General features: G+C 45.9%; 1 protein-coding gene across 2 annotated transcripts in view; it reads right to left on the reverse strand.

The window, feature by feature from the left end:
* CASP8AP2 (caspase 8 associated protein 2) overlaps nt 1-21,417 on the reverse strand; it is a 102,183-nt gene that overhangs the window by 41,413 nt on the left and 39,353 nt on the right. Inside the window, exons 7-8 of one of the 2 annotated variants that reach the window (XM_075340128.1) lie at nt 16,253-17,961; nt 10,775-13,319 (exon numbers count right to left, since the gene is read on the reverse strand). In XM_075340128.1, coding sequence (XP_075196243.1) covers nt 10,775-13,319; nt 16,253-17,961 — 4,254 coding nt within the window. Of the gene's footprint in view, nt 1-10,774; nt 13,320-16,039; nt 17,962-21,417 lie in introns of both variants that reach the window. The other variant, XM_075340127.1, reaches the window with a different exon arrangement.

Genomic DNA, 21,417 nt, shown 5'->3' on the forward strand with positions numbered 1-21,417 from the left:
CCTCACTGTCGGCCTCAGACTGACCGTCCCGCCCTTCCCCCTGACTGGCAGGGCCGAGGGCGGGAGTTTAAGGCGCTAGGCCGCAAAAGCCGGGGGCTAGAGTTAAAAACCGCGGCCGGCAAGCAGGCGCGGTCGGCGCGGTAGTCTGTACTAACCCCGCAGGCGCTGCCAAGTCTGAGGCCAAGGTGCTCCGTGCACCGTCCCCAAGGGGACACTGAGTACCTTGCGGGGATCAGTGTCGTAGAGTGATTAGTGAGGGGGGCGGAGGACAGCCAAGTGTGCTCCGGCCCTCACTGTCGGCGTCAGCCCGACCGTCCCGCCCTTCCCCCTGACTGGCAGGTCCGGGGGTGGGAGTTTAAGGCACTAGGCCGCAAAAGCCGGGGGCTAAAGTTAAACACCGCGGCCGGCAGGCAGGCGCGGCCGGCACGGTAGTCCCGTACCAACCCCGCAGTCGCTGCCAAATCTGAGGCCAAGGTGCTCCATGCACCGTCCCCAAGGGGACACTGAGTACCTGAGCGGGGATCTGTGCCGTAGAGTGCTTAGTGAGGGGGGCGGAGGACAGCCAAGTGTGCTCCAGCTCTCACTGTCGGCGTTAGACCGACCGTCCCGCCCTTCCCCCTGACTGGCAGGGCCGGGGGCGGGAGTGTAAGGCACTAGGCCGCAGAAGCCGGGGACTAAAGTTAAAACCGCGGCCGGCAAGCAGGCGCGGTCGGCGCGGTAGTCCCGGCGTCATACCAATCACCGCAGTCGCTGCAGCGTCTGAGGTCCAGGTGCTCTATGCACCGTCCCCAAGGGGACACAGAGTACCTGTAGATGCAGGGCCCTGTCCCTGATGATACTCCGTCTCCTGTCCGGCAGAATCCCACAGGGGCTGCGGAGGGAGGCCGGTCCCAGTGTCTGGATGACCGGATAGGATCCCACTTCCCCAGAGCCCCTAAGGGATGGGGAAGGAAAACGGCATGTGGCTCCGGCCTGTGTACCCGCAATGGGTACCTCAACCTTAACAGCACCGCCGACTTAGTGGGGTGAGAAGGGAGCATGCCGGGGGCCCTGTTAGGGCCCTCTTTTCTTCCATCCGATATAATCAGCAGCTGCTGCTGACTAAAATGTGGAGCATTGTGTGAGTGTCAGCCTCCTTCAACACAAAGCATAAAAACTGATGAGCCCGTGATGCACGGGAGGGTGTATAGCAGAGGGGAGGGGTTACACTTTTTAAAGTGTAATACTTTGTGCGGCCTCCGGAGGCAGAAGCTATACACCCAATTGTCTAATTGTCTGGGTCTCCCAATGGAGCGACAAAGAAAGGAGGTGTTATCAATGTGGTCATGTGAAAATGTCACATTACCATGCTTATTCACTTCTGACCTAAATGGTGTTTCACTTCAGTCAGAACCCAGACAGTAATTTTTCTACCTTTTTTTTTGGATTGTACATTTTAACAGGATAAGGCTGCTTTCACACTACGTTTTTTTAACATGCGTCCTGAACGTTTCTTTAACGCAAAAACGGATCCAGTGCAAATGCGTTTTCATTTCAATGCATTTGCAATAAACTCGCGTCAACATGCGTTCACCTGCGTTTGCGTGCGTTATAGTGAGGATCCAGCGACTTGCAGTTTTTTAACTTTTTTCAAAAACGCTACTTGTAGCGTTTTTGAGCTGCGTCCAAATACTGCAAATTGCTGGATCCTGACTATACTGCACGCAAACGCATGTGAACACTGGCATGCTGATAGACAGGATCCTGCTTGCTCTACTGAGCATGCCCAGAAACCAGCCTGGTGTGATCAGTCTCTCTCTCCCCCTGCCGAGAGCTGTGGAGGCTCGTAACCAAGGTAAACATCGGGTAACTTGCTTGGATACCCGATGTTTACCTTGGTTACGTGTGCAGGGAGCCCAGCTCCTAGCAGCTGCAGACGCTCGTAACCAACGTAAATATCGGGTAGCCAAGCAAGTTACCCGATGTTTACCTTGGTTACGAGCCTCCGCAGCTGTCAGATGCCGGCTCCCAGTCTGTCATGTTCAGTTCCCCTCACTCCCGATCACATGACTCCAATGCCCGACCATAAACTTCAAGTGACAGGATCCTGCAAAATAACACTTGCGTTTGCATGCGTTTTTCTTTGTAAAAACAGGATACGCTTTTAGGCCCTGTGCGCACACTGCGCTTGTACCCACGGTTTTACCCGCGGTTTTGCTGCGGAAATTTCTTGAGAAATGCTTGTGATCTTTCTGCAGACATTTCCCAGCAAAACCTATGGGAAAAAAAAATAGCTGTGCGCACACTGAAGAATTTCTTGAGAAAATTTCTTGAGAAAATGTGCATGTCACTTCTTTTCCGCAGGTAGCTGCGGTATTTCACTCCATTCACTGTAATGTAAATCGCGAAATACCGGGGGTATACCGCAGGTAGCAAATGATGTGCGGTATACCCCCGGTATAGCCGCGATTTACCTGCGGTAATGCTCATCACTGCCTGCGGTTTTGCAGGGGAGTGATGTCATTATGCCAGGAAGAGGAAGCGGAGCAGAGTAAACACACACGTCACACTCCCTGGACGCCGCACAGAAGCACTTCTGTGTGACCTCCAGGTGCCCGTGCAGTCTGTGTCCCACTCCAGCCCCGCGGCTGCCTGCACTGCAGTGTCAGTGTCTGCCCGCAGTATCAGCAGCTTGTCACCTTGCAGTGCGTGCAGCCGTGGGGATGACGAGCGCTGCTGTCAGGAGGTGAGATGCGATCATTACCTGCTGTGACGATCTCCTGCCTCCTGACGTCAGCGCGGTCTCTGCCATCTATGCCCGCGGCCCGAGACTGTCACTAGCGGTGACGTCACAGGCTCTCCAGTGACAGCGGTGACGTCAGCAGTGCAGGAGATCACCACAGCAGGTAATGATCTCATCTAACCTCCTGACAGCAGCGCTCGGCATCCCCTGCAGTGACCTGGGCTAACCTATTGATGTTAGCTCAGGTCACTGCATTACTCTCCCAACCAATGGGGAACATTCTGTTCTTCATTGACTGGGACTGTGACTATGGTATGGATCGCCGTGGGACCCCCTTATTGCATTACGCTGGACCCGGATTTGATTGTCCTTGTCAATGAATTGGTGAAAGAGGGAATGTTTTGGGGAGTGTTTTTCAAATAAAACTTTTTTTGTTGTCTATTTTTTATTTATTACTGACTGGGTTGGTGATGTCGGGTATCTGATAGACTCGTGACATCACTAACCCCAGGGCCTGATGCCAGGTGACATTACACATCTGGTATCAACCCCATATATTACCCAGTTTGCCACCGCACCAGGGCAACGGGATGAGTTGGAGCGAAGCGCCAGGATTGGCACATCTAATGGATGCGCCACTTCTGGGGCGGCTGCAGCCTGCTATTTTTAGGCTGGGGAGTGTCCAATAACAGTGGACCTCCCTAGTCTGAGAATATCAGACCCCAGCTGTCCGCTTTACCTTGGCTGGTGATCCAATTTGGGGGGGGACCCCACGTTTTTTTTGTTTTAAATTATTTATTTAAAATGTAAAATAACAGCGTGGGGTGCCCTCGGTTTTGAACTACCAGCCAAGGTGAAGCTGCCAGCTGTGGTCTGCAGGCTGCAGCCGTCTGCTTTACCCTAGCTGGCTACAAAAAAAGGGGGAACCCCACGTCATTTTTTTTTTTTTAATTATTTATTTTTTGGCTAAATACAAGGCTAGGCACCCTTTAGTGCCACATGAAAGTCACTAAAGGGTGCCAGTTTAGAATATGCAGGGGGGTGGGACATTATATAGGTCTTTCTCATCTATTATCTATCTATTCATCTATCCATCTTTCCCTCTATCCATTATCTGTCTGTCTATCGATTATCTATTATCTATATTATTTATTGCAATTACAGCATAAAAAAACCGCAGGGACCAACCTGCGGAAAAACTGCAGCAAAAACGCGGCAAAAGTGCATGCATTTTTCCTGCGGTTTTAGTGCGTTTTTTTACCGCAGGTGCGGTAATCTTCAACTCCCAGAAGTTTCTCAAGAAATTTTCTTGAGAAAAATCACTTTTCTAGTGCGCGCAAAGCCTTACAGCAAAAAAAACGTTCATGACGCATGTTAAAAAAACGTAGTGTGAAAGCAGCCTAAGAAGTACAAGCCTACAGAGTTGAAGTGTATCAAAGAAGGGAATTTTGTTTACTTACCGTAAATTCCTTTTCTTCTAGCTCCAATTGGGAGACCCAGACAATTGGGTGTATAGGCTATGCCTCCGGAGGCCGCACAAAGTATTACACTAAAAGTGTAAAGCCCCTCCCCTTCTGCCTATACACCCCCCGTGCTCCCACGGGCTCCTCAGTTTTGGTGCAAAAGCAAGAAGGAGGAAAAAATTATCAACTGGTTTAAAGTAAATTCAATCCGAAGGAATATCGGAGAACTGAAACCATTCAACATGAACAACATGTGTACACAAAAAAACAGGGGCGGGTGCTGGGTCTCCCAATTCGAGCTAGAAGAAAAGGAATTTACGGTAAGTAAACAAAATTCCCTTCTTCTTTGTCGCTCCATTGGGAGACCCAGACAATTGGGACGTCCAAAAGCAGTCCCTGGGTGGGTAAAATAATACCTCGTAATAGAGCCGTAAAACGGCCCCTTCCTACAGGTGGGCAACCGCCGCCTGAAGGACTCGTCTACCTAGGCTGGCATCCGCCGAAGCATAGGTATGCACCTGATAGTGTTTCGTGAAAGTGTGCAGGCTCGACCAGGTAGCCGCCTGACACACCTGCTGAGCCGTAGCCTGGTGCCTCAAAGCCCAGGACGCGCCCACGGCTCTGGTAGAATGGGCCTTCAGCCCTTAGGGAACCGGAAGCCCAGCAGAACGGTAAGCTTCGAGAATTGGCTCCTTGATCCACCGAGCCAGGGTTGATTTGGAAGCCTGTGATCCTTTACGCTGGCCAGCGACAAGGACAAAGAGTGCATCCGAGCGGCGCAGGGGCGCCGTACGAGAAATGTAGAGTCTGAGTGCTCTCACCAGATCTAACAAGTGCAAATCCTTTTCACATTGGTGAACTGGATGAGGACAAAAAGAGGGTAAGGAGATATCCTGATTGAGATGAACGGGGGATACCACCTTAGGGAGAAATTCCGGAACCGGACGCAGAACCACCTTGTCCTGGTGAAACACCAGGAAAGGGGCTTTGCATGACAGCGCTGCTAGCTCAGACACTCTCCGAAGAGAAGTGACTGCTACTAGGAAAACCACTTTCTGCGAAAGGCGTGAGAGAGAAATATCCCTCATTGGCTCGAATGGTGGTTTCTGAAGAACCATCAGCACCCTGTTCAGATCCCAGGGTTCTAACGGCCGCTTGTAAGGAGGAACGATGTGACAAACTCCCTGCAGTAACGTGCGTACCTGTGGAAGTCTGGCTAGGCGCTTCTGGAAAAACACAGAGCGCTGAGACTTGTCCCTTAAGGGAGCCGAGCGACAAACCCTTTTCCAGTCCAGATTGAAGGAAGGACAGAAAAGTGGGCAAGGCAAAAGGCCAGGGAGAAAAACCCTGAGCAGAGCACCACGACAGGAAAATTTTCCACGTCCTGTGGTAGATCTTGGCGGACGTTGGTTTCCTAGCCTGTCTCATAGTGGCAATGACCTCCTGAGATAATCCTGAAGACGCTAGGATCCAGGACTCAATGGCCACACAGTCAGGTTGAGGGCCGCAGAATTCAGATGGAAAAACGGCCCTTGAGACAGCAAGTCTGGTCGGTCTGGTAGTGCCCACGGTTGGCCGACCGTGAGATGCCACAGATCCGGGTACCACGACCTCCTCGGCCAGTCTGGAGCGACGAGGATGACGCGGCGGCAGTCGGCCCTGATCTTCCGTAACACTCTGGGCAACAGTGCCAGCGGAGGAAACACATAAGGGAGCTGAAACTGCGACCAATCCTGAACTAAGGCGTCTGCCGCCATAGCTCTGGGATCTTGAGACCGTGCCATGAACGTCGGTACCTTGTTGTTGTGCCGGGACGCCATGAGGTTGACGTCCGGCACCCCCCAGCGGCAACAGATCTCCTGAAACACGTCCGGGTGAAGGGACCATTCCCCTGCGTCCATGCCCTGGCGACTGAGATAATCTGCTTCCCAGTTTTCCACGCCTGGGATGTGAACTGCAGAGATGGTGGAGGCCGTGGCTTCCACCCACATCAAAATCCGCCGGACTTCCTGGAAGGCTTGCCGACTGCGTGTGCCACCTTGGTGGTTGATGTATGCCACCGCTGTGGAATTGTCCGACTGAATTCGGATCTGCTTGCCTTCCAGCCACTGCTGGAACGCTTTCAGGGCAAGATACACTGCCCGTATTTCCAGAACATTGATCTGAAGTGAGGACTCTTGCTGGGTCCACGTACCCTGAGCCCTGTGGTGGAGAAAGACTGCTCCCCACCCTGACAGACTCGCGTCCGTCGTGACCACCGCCCAGGATGGGGGTAGGAAGGATTTCCCCTTCGATAATGAAGTGGGAAGAAGCCACCACCGAAGGGAAGCTTTGGTCGCCTGAGAGAGGGAGACGTTCCTGTCGAGGGACGTCGGTTTCCTGTCCCATTTGCGTAGGATGTCCCATTGAAGAGGACGCAGGTGAAACTGCGCGAAAGGGACTGCCTCCATTGCTGCCACCATCTTCCCCAGGAAGTGCATGAGGCGCCTCAAGGGGTGTGCCTGACCTTGAAGGAGAGATTGCACCCCTTTCTGTAGTGAACGCTGCTTGACCAGCGGAAGCTTCACTATCGCTGAGAGGGTATGAAACTCCATGCCAAGATATGTCAGCGATTGGGCCGGTGTCAGATTTGACTTTGGAAAATTGATGATCCACCCGAAACTCTGGAGAGTCTCCAGAGTAGCGTCGAGGCTGTGTTGGCATGCCTCTTGAGAGGGTGCCTTGATCAGCAGATCGTCCAAGTAAGGGATCACCGAGTGACCCTGAGAGTGGAGGACCGCTACTACAGTAGCCATAACCTTGGTGAAAACCCGTGGGGCTGTTGCCAGGCCGAACGGCAGTGCCACGAACTGCAGGTGTTCGTCTCCTATGGCGAAGCGCAAGAAGCGCTGGTGCTCTGGAGCAATCGGTACGTGGAGATAAGCATCTTTGATATCGATCGATGCAAGGAAATCTCCTTGGGACATTGAGGCGATGACGGAGCGGAGGGATTCCATCCGGAACCGCCTGGTGTTTACGTGTTTGTTGAGCAGTTTCAGGTCCAGGATAGGACGGAAAGACCCGTCCTTCTTTGGGACCACAAACAGGTTGGAGTAAAAACCGTGACCCTGTTGCTGAAGAGGCACAGGGACCACCACTCCTTCTGCCTTCAGAGTGCCCAGCGCCTGCATAAGAGCCTCTCTCGCTCGGCTCGCTCGGGAGGCGGGGATGACCTGAAGAATCGAGTCGGGGGACGAGAGGTGAAAAAGCGGGAGAGCCTGCCACCGACCGAAGATGCGGAGTGAGGAGGCCGAAAGTCATGAGGAAGCCGCTTTGGTAGCAGCACCTCCGGTGGTCTTTTTAGAACGTGACTTAGACCGCCATGCATCAGAGTTCCTTTGATCTTTCTGAGGCCTTTTGGACGAGGAGAATTGGGACCTGCCCGCGCCCCGAAAGGACCGAAACCTCGACTGCCCCCTCCTCTGTTGGGGTATGTTCGGTTTGGGCTGGGGTAAGGATGTATCCTTTCCCTTGGATTGTTTGATGATTTCATCCAAACGCTCGCCAAACAAATCGGTCGCCAGAAATTGGCAAACTGGTTAAGCGCTTTTTGGAAGCAGAATCTGCCTTCCATTCCCGTAGCCACAAGGCCCTGCAGAGTACCACCGAATTGGCGGAGGCAACCGCCGTACGGCTCGCAGAGTCCAGGACAGCATTAATAGCGTAAGACGCAAATGCCGACGTCTGAGAGGTTATGGACGCCACCTGCGGCGCGGACGTGCGTGTGGCTGCGTCAATTTGCGCTTGACCTGCTGAGATAGCTTGTAGCGCCCATACGGCTGCGAATGCTGGGGCAAAAGAAGCGCCAATAGCTTCATAGATGGATTTCAGCCAGAGTTCCATCTGCCTGTCAGTGGCATCTTTGAGTGAAGCCCCATCTTCCACTGCAAGTATGGATCTAGCCGCCAATCTGGAGATTGGAGGATCCACCTTGGGACACTGAGTCCAACCTTTGACCACGTCAGGGGGAAAGGGATAACGTGTATCCTTAAGGCGCTTAGAAAAACGCTTATCTGGACAATCATGGTGATTCTGGACTGCCTCTCTGAAATCAGAGTGGTCCAGAAACATACTCGGTGTACGCTTGGGAAACCTGAAACGGAATTTCTCCTGCTGAGAAGCTGACTCCTCCACCGGAGGAGCTGAGGGAGAAATATCCAACATTTTAGTGATGGACGCAATAAGATCGTTCACTATGGCGTCCCCGTCCGGAGTATCAAGGTTGAGAGCGGCCTCAGGATCAGAATCCTGATCAGCTGTCTCCGCGTCATCAACCAGAGATTCCCCCCGCTGAGACCCTGAACAATATGATGATGTCGAGGGAATTTCCCAGCGAGCTCGCTTAGTCGGTCTGGGGCTGGGGTCTGTGTCAGAGCCCCCAGCCTGGGATCTATGAGATACCCCGGGGGACATTGTTGGTCCAACTGAGGGGGGCCAGGGAACAATGATTCAACAGTGTCCCTGTGCTGAGATACCGGTCTGGACTGCAAGGCTTCTAGTATCTTAGCCATAGTCTCAGAGAGTTTATCCGTAAAGACTGCAAACTCCGTCCCCGTCACCTGGACAGTGTCAGCAGGTGGTTCCCCCTGGGCCCCCCTTAGCAGAGGCTCCGGCTGAGTAAGTGCCGCAGGGGCCGAGCAGTGTACACAATGAGGGTCAGTGGATCCTGCCGGTAGCGGGGTCGTACATGCGGCGCAGGCAGCATAGTAATCCTGTGTTTTGGCACCCCTGCCTTTTGTGGGCGCCATGCTATTGTCTTCCCTGAGCAACACAATAGGGTATATAGCCAGAAATCAACTGTGCACCATACAGTGTAAAGTATATACCATAAACATATAATTTATAATTACACTTCTGCACAATGGGGCTAGCACCACAGGTGCTGCTTACCACCCGCTTAAAGCGGTTGTGAGGCCACCAGAATCCCTGCCTGGGTCTCCCAGAATTTGTCCCCCTCTGCAGCGTCCGAGGAGCTGACAGGAATGGCTGCCGGCGTCCTGAGGAGAGGAGGGAGCCGTGGGCGTGACCCAGAAAGTGCGGGAACTGGTGCCCCACTGTGCACAGTGAGGGGGGTGGAGTATGCAAAGCATGCTCCAGCCCTCATTGCTGCTCGTCCTGTACAGCGTCCCGCCCTTCCCCTGCCTGTCAGGGCTGGGGGTGGGAGGAAAAAAGACTAGGCCGCAAAAGCCGGGGACTCGAGTAATAAGCGCGGCCGCCGTATAAGCGCGGCCGGCGCGGAAGTCCCCGGCGCACTACAAGTCCCAGCCGTGCCGCAGTGTTAACCATGGCAGCGGCGGTCAGCGCGGTAGTCCCCATACACAAACACACTCAGCGACGCTGCAGTGTGTAATGGCACATTTAACCCGGTCAGCGCCGCGGTCCCCGGTGCACTAGCACACCCAGCAATGCTGGAGTGTTGCTGTGCGCTGTCCCCACAGGGATACAGAGTACCTCCAAGTAGCAGGGCCATGTCCCTGAACGATACCCGGCTCCTATCCAGCAGGCTCCTCAGGAGTTGTGGACGAAGCACGGTCTCAGTGCCTGGAGACCGATAGGATCCCACTTCACCCAGATCCCTAAGGGGGATGGGGAAGGAAAACAGCATGTGGGCTCCAGCCTCCGTACCCGCAATGGATACCTCAACCTTAACAACACCGCCGACAAGAGTGGGGTGAGAAGGGAGCATGCTGGGGGCCCTATATGGGCCCACTTTTCTTCCATCCGACATAGTCAGCAGCTGCTGCTGACCAATCTGTGGAGCTGTGCGTGCATGTCTGCCTCCTTCGCACAAAGCATAAAAACTGAGGAGCCCGTGGGAGCACGGGGGGTGTATAGGCAGAAGGGGAGGGGCTTTACACTTTTAGTGTAATACTTTGTGCGGCCTCCGGAGGCATAGCCTATACACCCAATTGTCTGGGTCTCCCAATGGAGCGACAAAGAAATGTCTAGATGATTGATGACAAAATTAACCAATTGGGAGCCAGCACTTTTGGTGCCCTGCATCTCCACAGAGGGGAGAAAAATGAATAATTTTTATGCACAGGAATGTACAATGTATTAGGTTTAAGTTTGTGAAAGGTCCGCTTTAAAATGGTTGTCCACTGCACCAGAAGGAGGTTCGACCAATCAGCTCTGTGGAGGCCGGATGTAAACAGTGTTCTTGCCAGTATAGCTCAGCTCTGTACACTGTGGTGGCAGTTCGTAGGTGATACAACTTGGTCCTAAAGAAGCTGTAGTTGTAAAGCTGCCGACCATTACATACTCAGTTTACAGAGTTGTGCTGTTCTGGTGAGTAGACTGTTTACTTTCGGCTGATCGGTGGAGATGGCAAAGGTCAATCCTCCAATTTGACACTGCTGATCTAACCTGAGAATAGATGCAATATCAAAGTAGTTAACTTCCCTTTTAAAAGGAAGTGTTGCTCCTAGAGAGCCTAGTAAAGAATTAAAATATACTCATTAAGAAATGCAGATGCTAATTCAAACTAAAAATAAATAAAAAAAAAAAAAAATCTACAAACAAAACCTGAAGAAAAACAAAAGATGTTTACCTTGTCCAAGATACAACAACTTCTCCCTTCTTTTTGATGACGTTCTTTGCAGACAGGTTAGTTGGAGAGTCATTGGAGGACTGGACGTTTATAGCACCATCACTAACAGCTCTTTTGTGTTTCCTCTTATTGGATTTCTCTAAGTGCAAGTCTTTAATCATATTACGCATCATACCTATAGCCTTGTCAGGAGGAGATAACTTTTTCTGACGTTTGGCAAATGGTTCCCCATCTAATGATTTCCTTTTCTTTTTCTTCAAATTTAAGTCCACGGTGTGGTCATCAAATGTTTCCATAGGTAATATGTCTGCAGGTGGATCTGGATTGCATGCTTCCTTAACACAGTTTGTAGCATTTTCCGTATCCAGTTCAGAAGGCTTTATATCATCAGCAGTTTGTTTTATTTCAGCTGGGGTGTCTACAGGTTTACTCCTACTAGAAGGCACCTTAAACACAGATTCATTTTCTTGTACTGTGAGGGGGACACTCTCCGATATCTCTGTAGCAACTGTACAATTCTCTGCAACAATAGCAGAATCTAAGTGATCATAATGAAGCATTAGACTGTCATGTTCTTCTGACTTTGTGTCCTGCTTGGGTTCCATTTCAATGGTATTACCTTCCATAGCTCTTATAGATCTTAGGTCGGCTTTATCAGTCCGTTCTGGTGAGGAATCAGAAACCGGAGGACTAGAAGACACAGCACGTCTTATTTTAACAATGAAATGGTCATTTGACTTTTCCATTATAACAGCCTGCATGGGTTCACTTGGATGGTACTGAAAGCTGCCTATTTCCCCTGAATCTTCCAAAGATCCAACACTTGAGTTATCAGAATCCAAAGTTAAGTGTATGTCTTGTTCAGTCGCATCATCTTCTTCCAGTACAGATCCCTCACAGCACTTTCCATCAACCTCTGATATAGGTTCAGTAACACAAGTTGGTCTAAGAAAACTAAGATGTGAATCTGATTTCAAAGGTGAAGGAACAGTTAAAGATACTGCCAGATCTTCCAAAAGAATTGAAGAATAAGATTTGAGCCGATCGTCAGAGCCATTGAAGGACTTGCCGGTAGAGGCACTGGTAGGAGTCTCTAATAAACAGTTTTCATCGAAGACATCAGGGTTCAGTACAGTTTCAAGACGAGGGAAAGTTGGAACAGGTGAAGACGAGATTAAGGACCAGGAAAAAGACTCTTTTGGTGGAGTTTTATTTTCAGTGTTCAAATTGTCAAATTTTTGACTTGATACAGATTTTTCAGGAGTTCCTAATATTAACATGCTTTCTGGCAAGTTGTTATAGGGCAAATTATCAGAATCATGAAGCAAGCTCTTAAAAATGTCCCCCATGTGATCGTCATTTACCAAATTAAAGGATAAACCTGATGTATTTTGTTGACTTTTGGCAAACTGTTCATTAGATGTAGACATCTTGGCGGGTGAACGAAGATGAAGTTTTGCAGTTGGGCTGACTTTGCTAGATATGATATCAACATTAATGGCGTTAACAAAAGTTGGTCCTAACTCCTTTACAAGTTCTACTGGCACAGCCATTTCAATATCATTTGAGGTCTTGGGATGTGAAATTTTCATTTGACTTTGGAAGTCAAGTTTTCTTAGACAGGTAACTGATCCAGATTTGTGTGAAGCGTGTTTATCTAAACATTTGCTTTTCTCATTTTGAGAATTTGATACAAGATCAGATTTTTGTGTAATAGTACAAGATTTTGTATCTTTTTCTACTTCAGCCTTGTCACAAAATTTCACAATCGCTGCCTTCAGGATGTCGAACAACGAATCAAGTTGCTCCTCTACAAATTTCCACAGTCTTTTCTTCATATCAAGGAGATGTTGTTCAAAAATTCTGTCAACAATCCCATTCTTTTTCAACTTTTTCAGTCTGCTCTCAATTTGCTTACAAAGCTTTTTCTGGAGTTTTTCGGGTGCAGAACATATGCTGGACCAGTCTAGATTTCTTACCAAAGTAATAAAATGTAATGTTCCTGCTTCAATTACGCGATGGAACTGAGTAAGAGAAAACTGAATCTTAAATTTCATGTATTTTTTTCGGATGTGTTTTCTTATAATCCGTAACATCTGTAGAACATCTTGGATACTTGATGGGGTGACAATTTTTAAGATCCCATCAAGGCAAGAATCTGCACTTACATTTCTTTGTTTAATGATTGGAAATGCTGACAATTTTGGTTGTGTGTCAATTTTTGTTTTCTTTTTAATAGCAGATTTTTTTGGATGTATAATCAGCTTCTCCGTTTTGGACAAAGGCTCACTATCTTGACCAGGCTGGCTTTTAGTCACACTTATCACGTGGTCAGGAACTAATTGGCCAGGATTACTTATAGGTTGGATTGTTTGGTTAGATACTTCCTCCTCTTCACTTAAAATCTCTCCTTCTTCCAAATCATTAGAAGTCGCTGCAGGAATTTTACAGCCAAAGTCTTGCTTGTTGACTGGTTGACAATTTTCTTTATTTATTTCATCAGATGCCGCTAAACAGGTGGATTTGATATTTGTCTCTGGTAATTCTAGAGTAAAAATCAGAAAAATATTAACAAATTGTAACTACAAAAAAGACAACTTTTAAATGTTTAAGATAAAAATAAATGCTTAAAAAAAAACAAAAAAAAAAGCGCCAATAAGTGTCAGGTGAGATATCAACTACTATTATTTACTAAAATCAATTACTAAAGCTATACTTTTCGCAACATAAGATATATAACAAGCTATTATTAAAGGGAATCTGTCACATTGTTTTTGCTACCCCATCTCAGAGCTGTTCGATGTAGTGGTAGAGACTTTGATTACAGATATGTATCACTTTCTGACCTGCTTGCTGGAGCTTAATAAAATTACTGTTTTCTGCTACAGATCTACCAGTTCTCTGAATGAAAAGCTCTGTATAAGGCTATGTGCGCACGTGTATTACATGCAGTTACGCTGTGCTTTGTAGCGCAGCGTAACTGCATGCGTCCTGCATCCCCTGCATAATCTATGGAGCTTGTGCAGGAGCCGTGCGCACGTGGCGTCTTAGAGCGCAGCGCTTCGGCTGCTTCCCGAAGCGCGCGTTCTAAGAAGTGACATGTCACTTCTTCCGTGCGCTTTACTTGCTGTCTATAGGGAGAGGCAGCATGCAGAGCGCACGAATCTGCCGGCACCATGCGCTTCAGAATGGAGATTTTCAGCTGCGCTCTGAAGCGCACCTTTTAGGTGCGGTGCAGAGCGCACACGTGCGCACATAGCCTAACACTACTCACACCATTTCTGTTTACACTGTGCATAGGCAAAAGCTACCAAATCAGTGGTGGGGGGCAGGATTAAACAGAGCTCATGAATATCGAGGACTACATTAGTAGCAGGTTTATCAGTCCTCTTGTGATAAAATCACTTATCAGCAAAAGATCAAAACATAAGCAAGCAGCCCAGTAAATGACATATTGCTGGAATCAGGGATTATGTCTCTACATTATGCTGCTCTCAGATTAAAGGAAACCCGTCACCAGATTTGGCTGACTATAAGCTGCGGCCACCACCAGTGAGCCCTTATATGCAGCATTCCAGAATGCTTTATATAAGCGAGCAGACCGCTGTGTGGAATGTAAAAATCACATACTCGCCTAGGGGGGTGGTCCAGTTCGATGGGTGTCGCTGGTCTCTGGTCCAGCACCTCCTCTTTTCGGCGATCACAGTCCTCCTATCCAGCCCAGTGTGGGTGACATCAGCCACACAGGGGGGCATTGCGGTCAAGCACAGGAGCACTTTGATCTGCCCTGCTCAGGCCAGATCAAAGTATTGTAGTTGCGCATGCGTGGGCAGTCTTTAACCTTTCCTCGCGCTTGCGCATTACAGTACTTTGATCTGCCCTGAGCAGGGCAGATCAAAGTGTGCCTGTGCAGGACTTCAAAAGCAGACCTATGTGGATGACATAGAACGCTGCAGAGAGGAGAAACAGAGGCGGCGCCGGACCATAGAGCAGTAATGCCCATCGGACCAGACTACCCCCTAGGTGAGTATAATAAATGTGATTTTTACATTATACAGCGCTGCCTGGGCTCTTATATACAGTATTCTGGAATGCTGTATATAAGAGCTCACTGGTGGTGGCCACAGCTTACAGTCGCCAAATCTGGTGACCGGTTCCCTTTAAGTAGCAAAATCCTGTGACAGATTCCCGTTCACTAGACAGGCATTACAAAACATCACTCTTTTTGTACCCTCAAAACTTTACTTTTTGGTACTTCAATCTAGTTGGTAGCACATTTACCATGAATTATCTGATTTAAATGTTTTGTCATCCAATAACAGGTTTTGGTTTCAAACCGTCATCTATTAGTGCTTATGAAACTGGTGAAGGCTCACTATTGAGAGGTAAACGGAGTGGACGGCCATATAATATGCAAACTATATTATTAGCAGCGGTTTGCTTTGCTAGAAGAGGGTGTTCTCATAATGATGCCCATTTTCTACATTGTAGAGCATGGAAAAGGCAAGTCTATTAAGTGAGAATCATATAGCATATAGTCCAGGACCTAGCCCTAGACTAGATTTCTTTATTTTATAACTTTTTCATATGCACTGTATTACAGCATACATCACTAACACACACATCTGTCCAGGTTTATTGGGTACGCATATAAACACTTCCCAAGAAAGCCCATGTTTTTGCAAAAGATCCTAATGGCATGACTTTTGCTGTTACTTAAAAAAAAAATAATTTCAAATTGATATCCATTACTAGTTCTAAAAAAAATTCCAGTTAGCAGATTTAAAATAAAAAAAAAAAAAAAAAAAAAAAAAAAAAAGGAGAATGAACATTGTATAACTGGAGAAAAAGAAAAACTGAGGCTAGAAGAGTCAATGAAAAGGCATTTTTACTGCTACACTACAATATTTTTACATCAGCATGCACTTTGATTTGTTAGAAGGACTTACATCTTGATTTATATTAATAGAAAAAAAAAAAAAAAAAAAAAAAACAATGGAAAAGCTGGTATTGATTTGAATAAATACAAGTTATATTAAGTCTTTTTAAAGCCTTAACAGCATACTCTATATGACTGCATAGCATAGAGATTAAAACCCATTACGAGTCAACAATGCCTTAGCAAACAAATCAAAGTATAAGCTTCAGAGCAGAGTTAACATGAAAGAAAAATTGGAGGGAAAAGGAAAAAAAAAAAAAAAAAAAAAAAAGTCATGCATGCAAAACTACTTCTACAATAAAAAGAAAAACTGCATTTGAGAATACCTTTATGTAAATTGCACACTACAGATGCCTTAGCTGTGCGCTCAAGTGTATGCAGAGCTTTAGGCCGGGCTGGGCTTTTCAGTGGGCTGAGGAGTTTTGGAATATGTCTTAGAAAAAGAAAGTCAATAGAGCCTTCATCATGGAAACAATGCTTATGCTCAATTCCTTGTATGCTTATGTTTACAACGTCAGTATCTGAAGATTTACATATACCTTTTGGGGATTCAGTTAGGTTTGATTTTAGTTTCATTGCTTTGTCTTCTGCTTCTTCACTTGGCTCTAAGATACTGTTATCTTGAGTCTGTTCAGCAGGTGTAGACACATTAGGAGCTTCAGAACAAGGGCTACCACTGCATCTATCAATTTCTATAAATGAATCAAGATCAATAAAATCTGAACCATCAGAAGGATTGTGCATTTCCATCACTTCAGAGTCCTCTGTAGGTAAGTCAGTAGGCACAAGCTGTTTAGCATCTACTGTTAACGTTTCCAGTAACTCGTTCTCATCAACAGCTGAATTTGGTTGCCCCATCAGGTCTATAACAGGTTCAGATGGAGATATTTGTTTGGATTCTTCAGTACTTAAAACTTTGGATGAAATATTACCCGTTGAAAGAAGTGGATTGTGTGTTAAGTCAGTCTGTTGATCACAGAGAGAGTCCACATTGTTTTCAATCGTGCATAGCTTTGACGAGTCTTTAGCTATGTTTTTCTCCACCTCACAGTCTTTACTGGTGGCAACGGGGCTCTCCTGCTGTGTGTCATCAGGTGGTCTTTTAATGGGAGAAAGTGTTAAATTAAGGGTCTCCATAAATGACAGTTTCAGATCTTTTTGGCAGCTTTCCACTTTAACTTTTTCGCTTTTTTTGCTCTTCTCACTCACTTTAGAATGGGAGCCTTTATCTTTCCGTGATGATTCTTTTTCTTTTGTTTGGTGCACTTTATCCTTTCGATCATGTCTACTTCTATCATCATCATCTCTATATCTTTTCTTTTCATCTCTCCTTTCACGATCAGATCTTTCAGTTTTCTTTTCATAATCAGGCTTATTTTTTGTTGCATTTTCAGATTTGCTTTGTTTTGAATCCTTGCTTCCATGTTTGGACTCTGAGGAACGATTATCCTTTCTTACTGATTCGCTACTTCTTTTAAAATCACTCTGCTCCAAAATCTTATGGGAACCATCGTCCTTTGGGGTTGAAATGTGTGTTCTTTTAGATCTTCGTAGCTCTTCACTTTTTTCAGCTGTCTTATACCTCAATTCTGTGCTTTTTTCTTTTTCATATGCTCTGGACTCCCTTCTGTGTGGAGACCTTTCATATTTTCTTACTTCTTTTTCTTTATCTGGACCTTTAAGATGCATTTTTTCTTTAGAGGAGCTTGAATGGTATTTGCGGTCTTCTCTCTCACAGCCGGCTTCAGACTTCGAAGTTCTCTTTTCCTGAGTGGATTCATTTCGTCCACATATTAGAGGTGATTTAGGTACCTTTTCTTTTAGTTCAAATCTTTCACTAACTAAATTGGCAGAGCTAGATTTTGGGCTTTCCTTTGTCCGATTTCTCTCAGTGACCTTATTTAGGTTATCCAAGCCCATTTTTTTCTTATTTGTATCATTCGCTTCTAAGGATGGAGTCTCTACATGTGAACTCTTTACTGTACTCTCTTTGCACTGCTTAGCAATAGGTTTATTTATAGATGAACATGTTTGGCTACTTTCCCTACAAGTAGTCTCCTTATCACAAAGAATTTTAGAATATCGATTAGTTATGTCTTTAGATTGTAAGGTAGTGGCTTTCTTTGGCACATTCTCGGTGTTTCTTGTGGTCTTTGAGAGGTCATCATAATCAGATTGCGATTTATTGATATTCATTAATGGTATTGGATTGGGTCTAAAACTGTGGTTGTTTCCTGGTGCACCCAACCTGTTAATGACAAACATTTTTAGAATTTTTTTTTATATATATAAATATACTAGCAGGATAACTCTCTAGGTTAGTACAATTACGGTAAAACTAAAATTATAGTTTTTATTTAAAGAGAACCGGACACTAAATGCTATAAGATCAAGAGTGTCCAAGAATGAATCTTTCTCAACAGTTTCAAAGGAGACAATGTAGGCAATTCTTCAAGCAAGGGCTGAGGATTTATTTAGCGTATGCAACAGAGCAGATACAGGAAACCGGTTACAAGGCACGCAGACACACCCAGATACGAAGGTGGTGGGTGGTCTGGCTATCTGGCCCGAACTATATAGTGTAGGGGCTTTTTATACCTGAGCTAGACAAGGAGCCACATTTTGCAGAACAAGGCGTACATAAGTTACATCGGTAGAAGGTGTGTATATTCTAAGAAAAAGAAGGCACAAGTCCAATATGTCAATATGCATACATATCACAATATACAATACCTAATTCTGTTATAAACCATAAGTCTCCATGTTCTTATCAAGTAACATTAAATCATATCACGGCTTTTAGTATGCGCACATAACTCTTCAACATTGACAGGTGTATGTTTCTGGTTTTCTACATCTATGCACAATATCCAAGTTCTACCACAAAAATACCATATATTCAGTCCCATTGCCCTGAGGCAATCTCAGTTAGCCTTTTTATAGATTTTCTTTATTCTGGCTAATGACACTGAGGTCGTTGTGTGGACTCACGCTGGAGAGAGCTTTTTGACTTTATGCATCTCATCTGCTGCAAAACCAGCCGGCCTGAACTGTACTAGGATCTGAATACAACATGGCTGCTTATGTCTGCTGAACACAACATGGCTGCTGAGTGCAACAGGGCTAACAATTTTCTCAGATACATGCTCCTCGATGCAGGGGCAGCACACATCAGGCACTTGCTGTATAAACTCAGCCAGGTATGCTTGATAAAAACACATTTTACAGTGCAGCTTGGTCATCGGCTGCTTTTAGATTGTTTGGGACAGGCAGGTTCTTGGCTGCTTTTCCCTGCCCTCTGTCCTGGATTGACAGGTTTCTGCCTATACGCGCAGGCAGAGACCCGTCAATCTAGGGAATGGGGCGGGGAGACTCCTGTCCAACTAGTCTACAGCGTAGCTCCGTCCCTGGTAGCTTTTTGAAGTACCAGCACGTTGTGCTACTCAGGAACTTCCCGTCCTTGAATGTACCAGTACGTCAATGCGATCATGCAGGCACAGAAACTGCAATCATGCGGGCACAGGAGCTTTGTCCACGCAATCGCCGCCGGAAGCTCGGCTTATTTGACAGCCAAGCCCCAGCGCTCAGACACAGTCCCCTGAGATAAAATCTGTTCATTATTTGGAAGCCTATAGTTGAGGATGTCAAAAAAATACTTGATTTAATATATCCTAAGTAAAGCCAACTTATTGTATCCATACCATAATCTTATCTCTAGCATGGACACTGTGTAATAAAATATAAACTTTATAACTTTAATAGTTGTCCAACACACCTTCCCATATAAACAATCCTTGTATAAAGTGTTCAAAGTGTATCAGTGCTCAAATATATCAGAATATATCAGCAGATCAGTCATCTCTTGCATCCCTCCCTGTTAGACGCCATTTTTTTCCCAAATTGCAACCAACATTATGTTTTTATGCTCCAGTATAAATCAAACTTTGTATTAACACAGCATGCCATGAGCAGCAACAGCCAGAACCATCTCTGTGATGTGGTAATACTGATTATCCTAGTCTCTATTTTCTCCAGAAGGCATTTTCTAAAGAACAAATGGTAATTTTAAAGTTTATTTTAATTTATAGATCTTGGAATAATAACTTCTACAATTGTATGTGTTAGCAGGAAATGTTCCTGTGCTGAGATAATGTTATAAATGCGTCCCTGCTATGTACTATGTAATGGCCGTGTCTGACCGTACAGGGACATGGTTTGATCATATCCCAGCTCCTGTGCAGGGGACAACGCAATAGAGTATAAAGACATTACAGAACGAGATCACAGCTGATTCTGTTTGTGAGGTAAAGCATTTCCCATCTTGTTTTTAGAAAATGTTTTACGTCTAAGAAATAATTATTTGCGATCCCATGCTGTAATGCTTGTATACTTTATTACTTCCTTGCCTGCCCAGGAGATGTGGTATGATCAGACCATGTCCCTGTACGGTTAGACACAGCCATTACCTAGTACACAGCAGGGACACACTATCTCAGCACAAGAACAGGTTTTATTTTTTATTTTCTTTTGACCCCATTAGCCCCCGGGCGTTTTTCCGTTTGTTTTTTTTCCTGTCTTTTTTCAGAAAACCTTAACTTTTTTATTTTTCCGTCAATCTTGCCATATAAGGGCTTGATTTTTGCGGGACGAGTTGTAGTTTTAAATGAAACCATAAGTTTCATTTAAAACTACAAATGTAGTCTACTGGAAAACAGCAAAAAAAATTTCAAGTGTGGAAAAACTGCAAAAAAAAGTGTGATCACAATAGTTTTTGGGAAATTTTATTCACCATGTTCACTATACGGTAAAACTAATGTATGGGTGTGATGCCTGAGGTCGGTGCGCGTTTAGAGACACCAAACATGAACAGGTTTACTAGTATCTAAGGGTTTAAAAAAAATTCACAGTTTTGTGCAAAAAAAGTGGTTCACGTTTTGCACTATTTTACGAAACCTCTAGAGTTCTCATTTATTGGGATCTATGGCTCAGTGACTGCTTATTTTTTTGCATCTCATGCTGACGTTTTTAACTGCACCATTTTTGCGCAGATGCAACGTTTTGATCGCCCATTATTGCATTTTGCGCAAAAGTTGCGCAATTTAATTTTAGAGTTTGGAATTTTTTTTTTGCCGCTACGCCGTTTACTGTTTAGATTAATTTATTTTATAGTTTGATAGATCGGACATTTCTGAACGCGGAGATACCAAATGTGTATATTTTTTATTTTTTTAACCCTTTAAATTTTCAATGGGGCAAAAGCCCCCCTTTTGCCCCGTTGAAAATTGAAAGGGTTAAAAAAATAAAAAATATACACATTTGGTATCTCCGCGAGTTGAACTTTTAGGTTTTTTTTTTTTAATTTAAAACTTTTTTTTTAACTTTTTTTATTTTACTAGGTCCCTTAGGGGGCTATATGGATAAGCTGTCGGATCTCTCTTACATATCTCCAGATCACAGCTACAGAGCTGAAATCTGCAGATATGCTGGTTTACTTTCAATGGCGGCACTATTCTGGCATTGAGAGAAAGTGACTCATGTTAGCTACAGGCATCATCACATGACCCTGTGCTACCATGGCAACCACCAGAAGTCACGTGATCACGTCACGTGACTTCCGATGAGAGCGGGGTAAGCATCATAATGGCTGCGCGCATATACATCTCGCTGCCAGATTTTGGCAGAGATGTAAGGGGTTAATAGTCGC

The sequence above is a fragment of the Anomaloglossus baeobatrachus genome, chromosome 3, assembly GCF_048569485.1.
Source record: "Anomaloglossus baeobatrachus isolate aAnoBae1 chromosome 3, aAnoBae1.hap1, whole genome shotgun sequence".
Lineage (NCBI taxonomy): Eukaryota > Metazoa > Chordata > Amphibia > Anura > Aromobatidae > Anomaloglossus > Anomaloglossus baeobatrachus.